At 37.6% G+C, this 13,716-nt stretch overlaps 1 protein-coding gene across 1 annotated transcript in view; it reads left to right on the top strand.

Annotated features, from left to right (window-relative positions):
• HEATR5B (HEAT repeat containing 5B) overlaps window positions 1-13,716 on the top strand; it is a gene marked incomplete at both ends in the record, with an annotated part of 101,753 nt that overhangs the window by 31,135 nt on the left and 56,902 nt on the right. Inside the window, 2 exons of the mRNA XM_080711065.1 lie at window positions 5,883-5,988; window positions 8,191-8,381. Of these exons, the coding sequence (XP_080567191.1) occupies window positions 5,883-5,988; window positions 8,191-8,381 (297 nt within the window). The remainder of the gene's footprint in view (window positions 1-5,882; window positions 5,989-8,190; window positions 8,382-13,716) is intronic.

Below are 13,716 nucleotides of genomic sequence, written 5' to 3'. Positions count from 1 at the left end.
CAGAATAAATATCATCAAAATGGCCGTTCTGCCAAAAGTGATCTACAGATTCAATGCAGTTTCTATCAAAATAGCAACAACATTCTCCATAGACTAGAAGAATCAGACATGATTTTTTTTTTATTGGTGCACTGTATTCATACATCATAGTGGGATACAAACTTTTGTAGACATACATGCACACATTGCCCAGTCAGCCCCCACCCGATCCCCACCCCATTCTCTCCCCATCCCTCCCTCCCATGCTTGGCTTAGTGGTTGACATCTAGTATTATAGCAATTTATCCTAAATTAAAAATGATAATCTCACATAACAGTTTCATTTGTCTGATACCAAGCTTTTGATGACTTAAATATAACATTTCAATATTTCTTTTTACTTTCTTTCTTACCAGAGAATATTTTTTTTCTATTTTTTTTAGGTGAAACTATCATATATTTATATATTTATTTTTCAGAAAAAAAATCTATCCTAATATGGAATATGGGCTCTAGATACCCAAAATGATCTTGAAAAAGAACAAAGCTAGAAGATATATATTTTCTGATTTCAAACCATATAAAGCTACAATAATTGAAACAGTGTAGTACTATTCTAAAGGCAGATATATAAACCATTGGAGTTAAATAAAAGCCTAGAGCTAAATTCTTCCCTATATTGTCAAGTTATTTTTGACAAGGTTTCTACGAACATTTGGTGGTGAAAATAATAATCTTTTAACTAAATATTGTTGAAACATAATAATTACATGGAAAAGAATAAAGTTGGACCCTTACCTAATCCCATATACAAATATTAACTGAAAATAGATAAAAGACCTAAATATAAATCGTAAGACTATAAACTTTTAGGAGAAAATCTGGGTCATAAAACCTCACAACATTGAAATTGGCAGTGATTTCTTGGATATGATTTCAATGGCACAGGCAACAGAAGAGTATACAAACTCCCTAAAAAATAAAAAAAAATTGTATATCCAAAGACAATGTAAACAGAGTTAACAGTTACTAATAGAATGTGATAAAATATTTCCAAATGCTATATCTGAAGGTATATTAATATTCCAACTAGAAATCCTAAAAATTAACAACAATAAAGGCAAACAATACCATTTAGAGATAGGTAAAAGACTAACATAAGTAATGAATCTCCACAGATAACCAATCTTAGTTGACTGTTGGATGGAAAATCTTGTTCCTCTGGTTCTGGTGTGTGTTACCTATTTCTTCTTTGTAGTTAATCTCTTTGAGTATTTTCTCTAGTGCTGGTTTTGAAGACATAAATTCCTTCAGTTTCTGTTTGTCATGGAAGCTTCTTATTTCTCCATCTAATTTGATAGAAAGTTTTGCTGGGTAGGAAATTTTTGGCTGGAAGTTGTTTTCTTTCAGAGTTTGGAATATGTTACTCCAAGCCCTTCTGGCTCTCATGACTTGGTTTGGGAAGTCTGGAGTGATTCTAATTGGTTTGCCTCTGAATGTCACTTGGCCCTTTGTTTTTGTTGCCTTTAAGATTCTCTGCTTGGCTTCCACATTGGTCATTTTGACAATTATGTGGCGTGGAGATCCTCTTCTCCGATCCTGTCTAAAGGGAGTTCTATAAGTTTCCTGGACCTGTGTATCAACCTCTTGCTCTATGTTTGGAAAATTTTCTGCTATTACTTCCTTGAAGAGATTGTTGATCCCTTTGGTTTCATTTTCTTTTCCCTCCTCTATTCCAATTATTCTTAGGTTAGCTCTCTTAAAATGGGCCCATCTTTCTTCAATGTCAGATTCCTGCTGTTGGATATTTTTTCCTAGATTAGAAACTATGCGTTCATTTTTGGAATGATCATCTTCTAGGAGCGAGATTCTGTTCTCCATGTGGTCTAATCGGTTGTTTGTGCTTTGAATTGAGGCCTTTACTTCATTAATTGCATCCTTTATCTCTTTTTGGCTCTCTCTGAGTTCTTTTCGAAGCACCTCTATTATTTCTACAGTTATTTTCCTGATTTGATCTTCTAGAAAACTCTGATTTTCTGTTTTATCGGGTTCTGATGTTGTGGGGTTGTGTGCATTCATTGCTCCAGTATTATTCCTCTTTCCCATGATTTCGGAAGTTTGTGCCTTCTCTGGGTTCTTCCCTTGGGTCACTATGACTTCACTTAAGGTGTTCTGGATCTCGAGTCAGTAGTATCTCAGACCCCACTACTCCTTTACTGGGTTGTATCACAGAGTCTCCGACCCAGAGAGTCGATAGAGGCTGCTTTAGACTGTGGGGAGTGCCAGGTTGCACGTTCTCCTATGGTGTGATATCTCTGCCACTGCCACTCCCCCACTGGGTCAAGTCCCAGGGAGTACAGTACTGGGATTTCTCCTCTGTGGCCCGCAATTTGACTCACTGTTCTTGAGTACACAGATGTAGCTGTACTGGATTCGGTGAATTCTCTGCTGCTGCCGCCGGTGGCAATATGGCGCCGCTGCTACGCCCTCGGCCTTGAGGCTGGCTTATTTCTTCTTGGTTTTGATTTCCATTCTGAATCCCTGCGGCGTGTGCTGAACTCAGCCACTGGGAGCTTTAGATTTTTCCTGCGGCGAGAAATCCCGCCTGGCTGTTCCGCAGTGCTCACCTCGGCTTGCTGTAGCCCTCCGGTGAATTTGCCGCTGCCACCGGCAGTATGGCGCTGCTGCCGCGTCCTCGGGCGTGAGGCCGGTGTATCTCCTCTGTGGCTCTGAGCTCTGTTCTCAGTTCGCTTTCTCTCTGGAGCCTGGTGATTTTTTTGTTTCTCTGGTGATGGTGTTTTCTGGCTATGAAAGGCGCTGATTTTGTGGTAATGGAGATTGGTTGTTAGCGGGGCTCTTAAGCCCCGCTTTTCTCGGTCGCCATCTTCCCAGAAGTCAGACATGATTTTTATATGGAGAAAGAAAAGACTCAGAATAGCCAAAGCAATTCTCAGCAAATATAACCATACAGGAGGCATCACAATCCCTGACTTCAAATTATACTACAGAGCATTAATAGTAAAAACAGTATGGTATTGGCACAACAACAGGCATACAGACCAATAGAACAGAAGAGAAGTTATAGAAACAAACCACATACCTATAGTCAATTGATCTTTGACAAAGGGGCTGGAGAAAAGACAGCCTTTTCAACAAATGGTGCTGGGAGAACTGGCTATCCATTTGTAGAAAGATGGAACTAAATCCTTACCTCTCACCGTGCACAGGAATCAACTCGAGATGAATCAAAGACTTAGAAATTAAACTGGGTGTGGTGACGCACACTTGTAATCCCAGCATTTGGGAGGCTGAGACAGGAGGATTGCAGTTTGTGGACAACCTCAGCTACTTAGTGAGGCCCTTTGCAACTCAGGGAGACCCTGTTTCAAAATAAAGAATAAAAGTTAGGGCTGGGAGTATGGCTCAGAGGTAGAATGCCCCTGGGTTCCATCCTTAGTACTGCAAAAAAAAGAAAAAAAGAAAATTAGATCAGACACTGTGAAGTTATTAGAGGAGGGCATAGGCTCAACACTCCAACATAAAGGTACAGGCAGTAACTTTCTCAACAAGAACTCCAAAGCTTAGGAAATTAAAACAAGAATTAGCAAGTGGGATGGCATCAAACTAAAAGTTATTGCTCATCAAAGAAAACCATCAAAAAACTAAAGAGAAAGCCTACAGAATGGAAGGAGATTGTTACCAGCCACCACTCTGATGGAGGGTTAATATCCAAAATATAGAAAGAGCTCAAAAGGCTCTATAGTAGCAAAACAAATAACTCATCAAGAAATGGGCAACTGAATTGAATAGACACTTCACAAAAGAAGAGATACAAAGGGCCAATACATGAAAAAATGTTCAACATCATTAGCCATCAGGAACATGCAAATGAAAACTACCTGAGATTCCATCTAACCCCAATCAGAGTGGCAAGCATAAAGAAATCAAGTAACAACAAATGCTGGCAAGGATGTGGGGAAAGAGGAACTCTTTTACACTGTTGGTAGGAATGCAAACTGGTTCAGCTGCTATGGAGATCAGTGTGGAGATTCCTTAGAAAACTGGGAATGGATCCACCATATGATCCGGCTATACCACTCCTGGGTACCTTTCCAAAGGGGCTGAAATCAGAGAACTACAGTAACATATGCATACCCATGTTCATAGCAGCCCAATTTGCAATAGCCAAAATATGGAGCCAACCTAGGTCTCCCTCAACAGATGAATGGATTGCAAAATTATGGGAAATACACACAATGGAATTCTACTCAGCAGTAAAGAAGAACAAAATTATGTCATTCACAAGAAGATGGAAAGACCTGGAGAACATTATGTTAAGTGAGATCAGCCAAGCACAGAAAGAGAAGGGACATATGTTTTCTCTAATATGCCCAAACTAGGGAGTATTAGGGATACCAGAGGGACTCCAGATAATGAAGGGGAAACCTCAGCAAAGCTGAAATGGAAGAGTAGGAGATGAAGAAGGCTAAGGTTGATTAATAGAGGAGCTACATTCGAATATGTGCAAAAGTATTTATGTAGCATGGTCAACCTGGACACTCCTTGTTGGGAGTGGGTGAAGGGGAAGTGGGGGGTGGGAGAGGGCACCAAGCACAGTTTGAATGTATGCCATTTTCAATATGATCCACATAAATATAAAAAAAATTATATTAAATAGTAATTTTTCCCATTCCTGTTAGCTCCTTAATAAAATGAGTTACTACTTAAACAGCTCTCATAAATGCAGGTACATATTTATATGCTTCTGTGTAAGAGAAAGACCTAAATGGAAATGTACCAGAAGGTAACAGATTTTTCACATGCACATAATATAAATTGTATGCACATTTTACAAAATTTGGGACTATAAGATTTATCTCTGTGTAAAAGTATCTGGTGTTTATTGTATAGTATACAATGTCTTGTCCAACAGATTTTTATTAATACAGTTTGGCAGTTCATAACTAGATTTGACTATATCTTTAGAAATATCAATTTGATCATTCTGATGATTTTGTTACTGAAGAAGTAAATGGGTGAGAAGTCTCTCTAATAAATTTTTTTGTGAGATGGTTCAAGCCCAGAATTTGGGAAACTAAAATAACTGATTCTTATTGTTACCCATGCATTTTAGTTTGCTATATTTTATATCCATAGTCATTATCCCTAATTTTAGTAGGGATTTTATATATTTGCGATTTGTTGCCAAAAAGTAGAAGTAAAAATGAATTAGTACAAGAGTACAAGTTTTATGAAATACCTCATAAACAGAAAATATTTTTTAGCTCACACTTTTGGAGATTCTTGCCCAAAATGAGATTGGCCTTTGATTGGCCACATCGGTTTTGGTCCTGTGGTGAGGTAGCGCATCATGGCTGGAGCGTATGGTAGAGAAAAACAGCTCACCTCTTGACTGGGAAGCAGAGAGAGGAAGAGGAGCAAGCCAAGGTCCCTCTCTCTCCTTCAAGGGCACACCTCCAGCCACCTAAAACCTCTTATTGAGCTCCTCCTCTTAAGTTTCACAGCCTCCCAGTAGTTTCACTCCAGGGATCAAGCTTTGTCACATGTGCCTTTGGAGGACTTTCAAGATGCAAACTATAACCTACCTACTATATGCTTGGCACTTTTTTATATGCTAGTCTTAACATTGAAGACCATTGCAATTAGGACCTAATTTTGCTAAGTAAAACTTAATATTTAGTCTCTTTTCTTGTTCATTAATAACTAAATGATTATGTATTGATTCAAGAGGAAGAAATTTAGTTTGGATCAGCTTTGTGAAATAGAAAAGAGACAACATGGGGCATTTTTGCTACACAATTAGTTTGTACTCTTATTCTCTGGTTTTTGAGCTATATTTAAATAAAAGTATTACTGACATGATCTTTATCCTGTTATTACAGATTACAAATGCTGGATCACTTTGCTGAATGTGTTAAACAAGCCAAAGGTGTCCGCCAGCAGGCTGTGCAGCTTAATATATTTACTGCTGTTCTTAGTGCACTGAAGGTATTTACTTTTAGAATATGCAAATACTCTGAAATAAGATGTTAATGCATTTAATAAGTCATGTATATCAAGATTATTGTAATATATATGTTTATATGTATATATACTTGGTAAGTGTATTTTTGTATTAGCTTAAAGTTACTAGAAACTTTATATGAGCTCATTGTAATTAATATATATCTCGTATCTTAGTAATGTTAAAGTTCATGTTTCAACTAGAATCTCAAATTTTACAAATGCCCATGAGTTCCTCAGAATTTTCAAAGATGTCTGATGGATGAAATCTGATTTTCTAATGAAGGTTGACCGAATGAAGCTCAAGTTTGATTTATGACTTAGGTTATAAATCATGGAGACTCTGTTATACAGTTGAAAGAATGATATTTATAGAGATTATTTCTTCCTTTAGCTACTCACTACATTTATAGTTAGTACAATTCCTTTAATCTTTTTTTTGTTTATACTGGGGATGGAACCCAGGGGCTTTCTACCTCTGGGCTATATTCCCAGACCTTTTTTTATATTTTATTTGGAAACAGGGTCTCACTAAGTTGCTGAAAGCCTCACTAAGCAGCTGAGGCTGGCTTCAAACCCTTGTGATCCTCCTGTCTCAGCCTCCCAAGCGCGGGGATTACAAGCGTGAACCACCACACCCAGCTCCTTTAATCTTTTTTGAACTACAGTTTCTATACTATCAAGTAGAATAACAAATATTTTGTCTGGCTCACAGAGTTCATGCATCATATTATGCAACCTTTTGTAGTATATTTGAAAGCTTTTATATTATTCAGCATTAAGCTTATTGTAGGATATTACTTTATAATGAAATGGCAGCAAATACAAATGTTTAAGTGAGCGTGTCTTAAATCATATTTGCAAATATTAGAGAAAAGAGATATAGACACTGCTACAGAAATAAAGGTTGGTTCTATTTATATATAATTAATGCGTGTCTTACTTAGAGAACATCAAGTAATACTGACATCAGGAATTTAAAAATAAATAAGATGGTCATAGTCTCTCTTATTGGTTGGGAGAATAGTGAACTATAATATTGCTTTATAGATTATACTTTTCTTCATAGATAGGCCAGTGCCTCTGCTATAGTTAACATTTTCTCCTGGCACCATAACTTAGATTTTTGGTCTCATGAACGTAAATTTATTTCCAGATCACCAAGTGTATCTAGAACAGAGATATTAGCATTCAGTATGATGAACAAAACTATATCAACACTTACTTACTGATTGTTTTACTGAATTTTATCTTTACATATATATCAATTATAACCTTAAGATGCAATTGTCCTTTTTTATTTTTTTTATTTTTTTGGTAGTACTAGGGTTCCTGGAAACCCTTCTACCACCGGGTTACACTCCCAGACCTATATTTATACTTTTTTTTTATTAGGAAACAGTGTCTCTTAAGGCAGAGAGGCTGGCTTTGAACCTGGGCGATCCTCCTGTCTCTGCCTCCCAAGCACAGGGATTACAAGCATGAGCCACCACGCCCAGCTAAATTTTTATACAAATAAATCAAACTTTTATACTCATCAGTCCATTTCTTTTTTTAAAGTTAGACTGATGCATTTTAACTTCAGTTAAATGATGGTTGATTTAATAATACAGTATCTTTTATATGCAAAAGCAACATTTACATATTGATCTGAGTGGGGCGTGGTGGCGCATGCTTGTAATCCCAGTACTCAGGAGGCCAAGACAGGAGGATCGCACAGGTTCAAAGCCAGCCTCAGCTACTTAGTGAGGCTCTCAACAACTTAGTGAGACCCTGTTTCCAAGTAAAATGTAAAATAGGCCTGGGAGTGTAGCCTGGAGGAAGAAAGCCCCTGGGTTCCAACCCCAGTACCATGAATGAATGAATAAATAAATAAATAAATAAATAAATAAATATTAAATCTAAAAAAAGTATTGGTCTTTGAATAAAACTCTCTAGGACTTGTTGGTTTAGGGCTAGTTAGACCTTTGATTATGTTATTTATCACATTCTGAAATCGTATTTAGAAGAGTAATTATTATCAGCTTAACAGGTATTAATTCTAGGTAGAGTATGTACATGTGAAAGTTGGTAAAGAAGATAATGTACATAAATATATATGCATATATATACTTATAAGAGTATAGCAAATTTTTTTTTCTTGAACATGAACAACTATCATTATTATTCTTTCTGAAATCAATGTAGGGCTTAGCTGAAAACAAAAGTACTTTAGGACCTGAGGAAGTGCGGAAGTCTGCTCTGACCCTGGTTATGGGCGCTCTTGACAATCCCAACCCTATATTACGGTGTGCGGCAGGGGAAGCTCTTGGAAGAATGGCTCAGGTGGTTGGAGAAGCAACTTTCATCGCTAGAATGGCCCAATATAGCTTTGACAAGTAAGTGAGTCTCTTTACTAACAAGTTTCTTAACTAGGTAGTAATATCTTTTAAGAAATCAGAAATTGCCAGCTGGACTACATGTTTTTCAGATGGTATAGCATGTGACCATATTTTGTGTTTTTTCATAATCTTAATTTTCTGTGTGTGTGGTACTAGGGATAGAACTCAAGGGCATTCTACCTTCGAGGTACACCCCCAGCCCTATTTTTTTAATCTTTTTATTTTTGCAACAGGGTATCACCAATAAGTTGTGAAGGCCCTCACTAAGTAGCTGATGCTGTCTGTGAACCATGATCCTCCCGTTTCCATAATCTTAATTTTTTTTTGAGGTACCAGGGATGGAACCCAGGGGCATTGTACCTCTGAGCTACACCCCTAACCCCATTTTTTAGTCTTTTTATTTTTGCAACAGGGTCTCACTGAGTTGCGAAGGGTCTCGCTAAGTAGCTGAGACTGTCTGTTAACTGCGATCCTCTGGTCTCTGCCTCCTGAATGCTGGGATTAAAAATGTTCACCACCATACCTCACTTCCATAATCTTAATTTTTAATTCAGCTATTACTAAATTTATTATCTTTAATTATCCTTAAAATAACGTTAAAGACGCCGGGCGTGGTGGCACATGCTTGTAATCCCAGCATTCGGGAGGCGGAGACAGGAGGATCACGCTTGTTCGGAGCCAGCCTCGCTGGCTTAAGAGACCCTGTTTCCAAATAAAAAAATGTAAAAATAGGTCTGGGAGTGTATCCCGGAGGTAGAAGGGCTTCCAGAAACCCCAGTACCACCAAAATAATAATATAATAGTAATAATAATAATAATAATAATAATGTTAAACATTATGTTTTAAGGATATCTCTACATATTAATTATAAAGAGTGATCTCAGAGATTCTGAAAATAAGGATGAGTAAGATGACAATATGCACTTATTAATTACTGTCCAGTTGTTAATCAAGTACTTAAGTTGAAAAGTTAAAAGCAAAAGGTGGCCAAGAACTGAACCTTGGGTTATATAAATTACCACTATTAAGCCGGGCTTGGTGGCTCACGCTTGTAATCCCAGCACTTGGGAGGCTGAGACCGGGTCCTACAGGTTCAAAGCCAGCCTCAGCTACTGAGTGAGGCTCTCAGCAACTTAAGTGAGACCCTATTTCCAAATAAAATATAAAATAAGTCTGGGGGTATAGCCCGGAGGTAGAAAGCCCCTGTGTTCCATCCCAATACTGCAAAAAAAAAAAAAAATTACCACTATTTGTATACATACATAATTATGCATGCTATGTAATACACAATTATGTTTTATACATAATTATTGAATATTTGGAGTAATAAATATGCCAAACCACATCATAATTGTTAACAAGAGGGAAATATAATACTATATTATACTACTAGAGTATATTATTATATTAGTATTAATATACTCTAGTACTACCGTACACTTAATATTCTGAAGGGCATCTTCTGCTATTTTCTTGCAATAGACCAATTCTTACTTATTCCAAATATTGTCATTGGTTCTGAAATCACCTCTTATTAGAGATTTTTAAAATATATATAGAACCAAGCTGGGTGTGGTGGCGCTCGCTTGTAATCCCCACGCTTGGGAGGCGGAGACAGGAGGATCGCGCAGGTTCGAAGCCAGCCGTGCTGGCTTAAGAGACCCTGTTTCCAAATAAAAAAATATAAAAAATAAGTGTCTGGGAGTGTAGCCTGGAGATAGAAGGGTTTCCAGGAACCCCAGTACCACCAAAAAAACCCAAATATATATATATATATATATATATATATATATATATATATTTTTTTTTATAGAGAGAGAGAACCAAACATAATTATCCTTTTAATGGTTTGTGCTTTCTTCTTAATAGGTAAAAATGGGATATGTGTAAGTGTCCACAATATGATTTGTACTTACTCTGATGAAACACAGGACATTTCATTCGTTTTTAGCTCTATATTTTATTCTTTATTTTAAAACGGGGTCTCACTAAATTGTGGAGGGCCTCATTAGGTAGTTAAAGTTGTCCTTGAACCTGTGATCCTCCTGTCTCAGCCTCCCAAATACTGGGATTACAAGCTTGCACTACCACACTTGACATTAGGTTGTAGATTTTAACTCACCCATGTTTCATATGTTAATCTATCTGAAATTGGTATTTTTCTTAAATTCTCTATGCGGTACCATAATTACTTGGCAGCATTCTTTTCGTCCTTCCTTTCTTCCTTCCTTCCTTCCTTCCTTCCTTTGTGGTACTAGGAATTGAACCTAGGGGCATTCTACCTCTAAGCTACACCCCTAGCCCTTTTTTATTTTCGTTTTGAAACAGGTCTTGCTACATTGCTGAGGCTGTCATTTAACCTGTGATCCTCTTCTCTCAGCTTCCCAAGTACTAAGACTATAGACATATGCTACCATGCCTGGCTGGCAGCTTTCTTTTATACTGCTGTGTGAAATAATGGTACATTAAAAAAATTCTTATATCTTAGATTTGATAAAATATGGCTATATTTTGACAAACTTTAGTCTCCTGCAGCCTCATAATTTCTGTTTTCATGAAAATCATCTCTTGTTCATTTAATATGTGGCCATGAAAAGCCAAAATTGCCTATAGAGCTACATTTACACATTGAAATCTTTTGCCAAATTAGCATTAAGACAGAAATTGATGGAATTTAGATAGGAATCATTTCTGTAAATCATTCTAGATTAATGGGGAGTATCTTTACTTCCTTATACATAGTTCAGAAGAAATAAATGTTTTCTGGTTGAATTTGTTTCCATTCAAATTAAAAATGACTTCAAAACCTCTGGAAAATGGGAAATATTATATATCTTAGATTATTTACTATACTAGGTAGATGATTATGACTCAGAAAATGGATCTTGCTTTTTAGCATACTGAATTACCTTTTGAGAAACAACATGAAAACAGCTTCCTGGCTGTTTTAGAATTCACGGATTGCTTTCATTATCCTTTTATTCTTCAAAATGACTGCTTGTAGTAGTAATAATGTATGTGTGTGTGTGTGTGTGTGTGTGTGTGTGTGTGTGTGTGTGTGTGTGTGTATAAAATTATAGTACTGGGGATGGAACCCAAGGGCTCTTCTATCTCTGGGCTATACTCCCAGACCTATTTTATACTTTATTTGGAAACAGGGCCTCACTAAGTTGTTGAGAGCCTCACTAAGTAGCTGAGGCTGGCTTTGAACCTGTGAGATTCTCCTGTCTCAGTTTCCCAAGTGCGAGGATTACAAGCGTGCGCCACCACGCCCAGCTGTAATAATATTTTTTTATTTTTTATTTTTTTGTTGTACTAGGGTTTGAACCCAGGGGTGTTCTACCTATAAGCTACACCTCCAGCCCTATTTTATTTTAAAATAGGGTCTCAATAAGTTGCCTATGTTGGCCTCAAACCTGTAGTCCTCCTATTGCAACTTCCCAAGTATTGGGATTACAGGCACATACCACCTTGTTCATTTTACAGACAGATAATGTTCATCTTATAAACCGAGAAACTGAGCCTGAGAGAGGTTAGTATTAATATCTAAAGATATGTTAGAAATAATGTTAAGGATAGGCTTACTTGGTTCGTCCTTTTTGAGAAATTAGGTTGATCTAAGTTGTCAGATACGTTGACACAAAGTTGTTTGTAATATTTTTTACTATATTTTTTGTGTGTGTGGTACTGGGGATGGAACCCAGGGGCTTTCTACCTCTGGGCTACACTCCCAGACTTATTTTATATTATTTGGAAATAGGGTCTCTAGGTTGCTGACAGCCTCACTAAGTAGCTGAGTCTGGCTTCGAACCTGCGCGATACTCCTGTCTCAGCCTCCCAAGGACTGGGATTACAAAGTGTGTGCCACCATGCCCGCTCTTTACTATATTTTTGAATCTCATTGATATGCCCTCTTTCACTTCTTCCTTTTATTTAGTTTGTGTGTGTGTGTGTGTGTGTGTGTGTGTGTGTGTGTGTGTGTGTGTTGCTATGGATCAAACCCTGGGTCTGGGTCTTGCTAGATAAGCCTCTACCACTGTGCTATACCTCCAGTTCCTTCTTTCTGACACAGGAAATATAAAAGTTAAAATTATAGTGATATAAGATAGGTCAGTGGCCAGGGTGTTTAGGGCAGGAATATGACTACAAAGGGCCTTGAGGAAGCCTTTGGAGTGGTGAAAAGGACTTAGACCTGTGTTATCGTATGACTGCAGCGTTTCTGATGATTGCTGTACATGTATAATAAAGACTGGATTTTGAAGACTTGGTTTGAAAAAAGAATGTAATATCTCTCTACAATTTGTTGTGTTGATTATATTATGATATTTTAATTTGGATATATTGTTTTAAAAACTTTATAATTTCACCTGTTTCTTTTTTCTCTTCTATAATGTGGTAACTAGAGTATTTAAAATTATATATGTGCTGGGCATGGTGGCTTATGCCTGTAATCCCACCGAGACTCAGTAACCTAGCAAAACAAAACCTGTTTCAAAACAAAAAATAAAAGTGACTGGGGTAGCTGGGCGTGGTGGCACACGCTTCTCATCCCCATGCTTGGGAGGCGGAGACAGGAGAATCGCGCAGGTTCAAAGCCAGCCTTGCTGGCTTAAGAGACCTTGTTTCCAAATAAAAATATAAAATAGGTCTGGGAGTGAAGCCCGGAGATAGAAGGGTTTCCAGGAACCTCAGTACCACCAAAAGAAAAAGAAAAAAAAAAAAGTGACTGGGGTATTAGAAAACCCTTGAGTTCAGCCAGGCGAGGTGGTGCACGCTTGTAATCCCAGTGCTTGCAAGGCTGAAACAGGAGAATAACACAGGTTCGAAGCCAGATGCAATTTAGTGAGACCCTGTTTAAAAATAAAAAATAAAAAATAGGGCAGGGATGTAGCCCTGAGATAGAAAGCCCTGGGTTCTATCCCCAGACCTGCCAAAAAAAAAAAAAAAAAAGACCATTGAGTGAGTTCAATCTCCAGTACTAAATACACAAAAAAATTATGTGTGTGGCTTATGTTATATTCCTACAGGCCATCTTTTCTATTTTTTATTTTGTATTGCAGTACTGGAGATGGAACCCAGGGGCATTCTACTCCAAGCTACACCCCTAGCCATATTTTCCTTCCTTCCTTCCTTCCTTCCTTCCTTCCTTCCTTCCTTCCTTCCTTCCTCCCTCCCTCCCTCCCTCCCTCCCTCTTTCCTTCCTTTCTTTCTTTATTTCTTTTTTGAGGGTCTGGAGCTGGAACACAGGGGCATTCGACCTCCAAGCTACACCCCCTGCCCTATTTTTTATTCTTTATTTTGAAACCAGGTCTCACTGAGTTGCAAAGGGCC

This window comes from Muscardinus avellanarius, assembly GCF_963383645.1.
Source record: "Muscardinus avellanarius genome assembly, chromosome: 15".
NCBI lineage: Eukaryota > Metazoa > Chordata > Mammalia > Rodentia > Gliridae > Muscardinus > Muscardinus avellanarius.
Note: the sequence above shows the minus strand (reverse complement) of the source record. Positions and strands in the feature narration are given on the sequence as shown.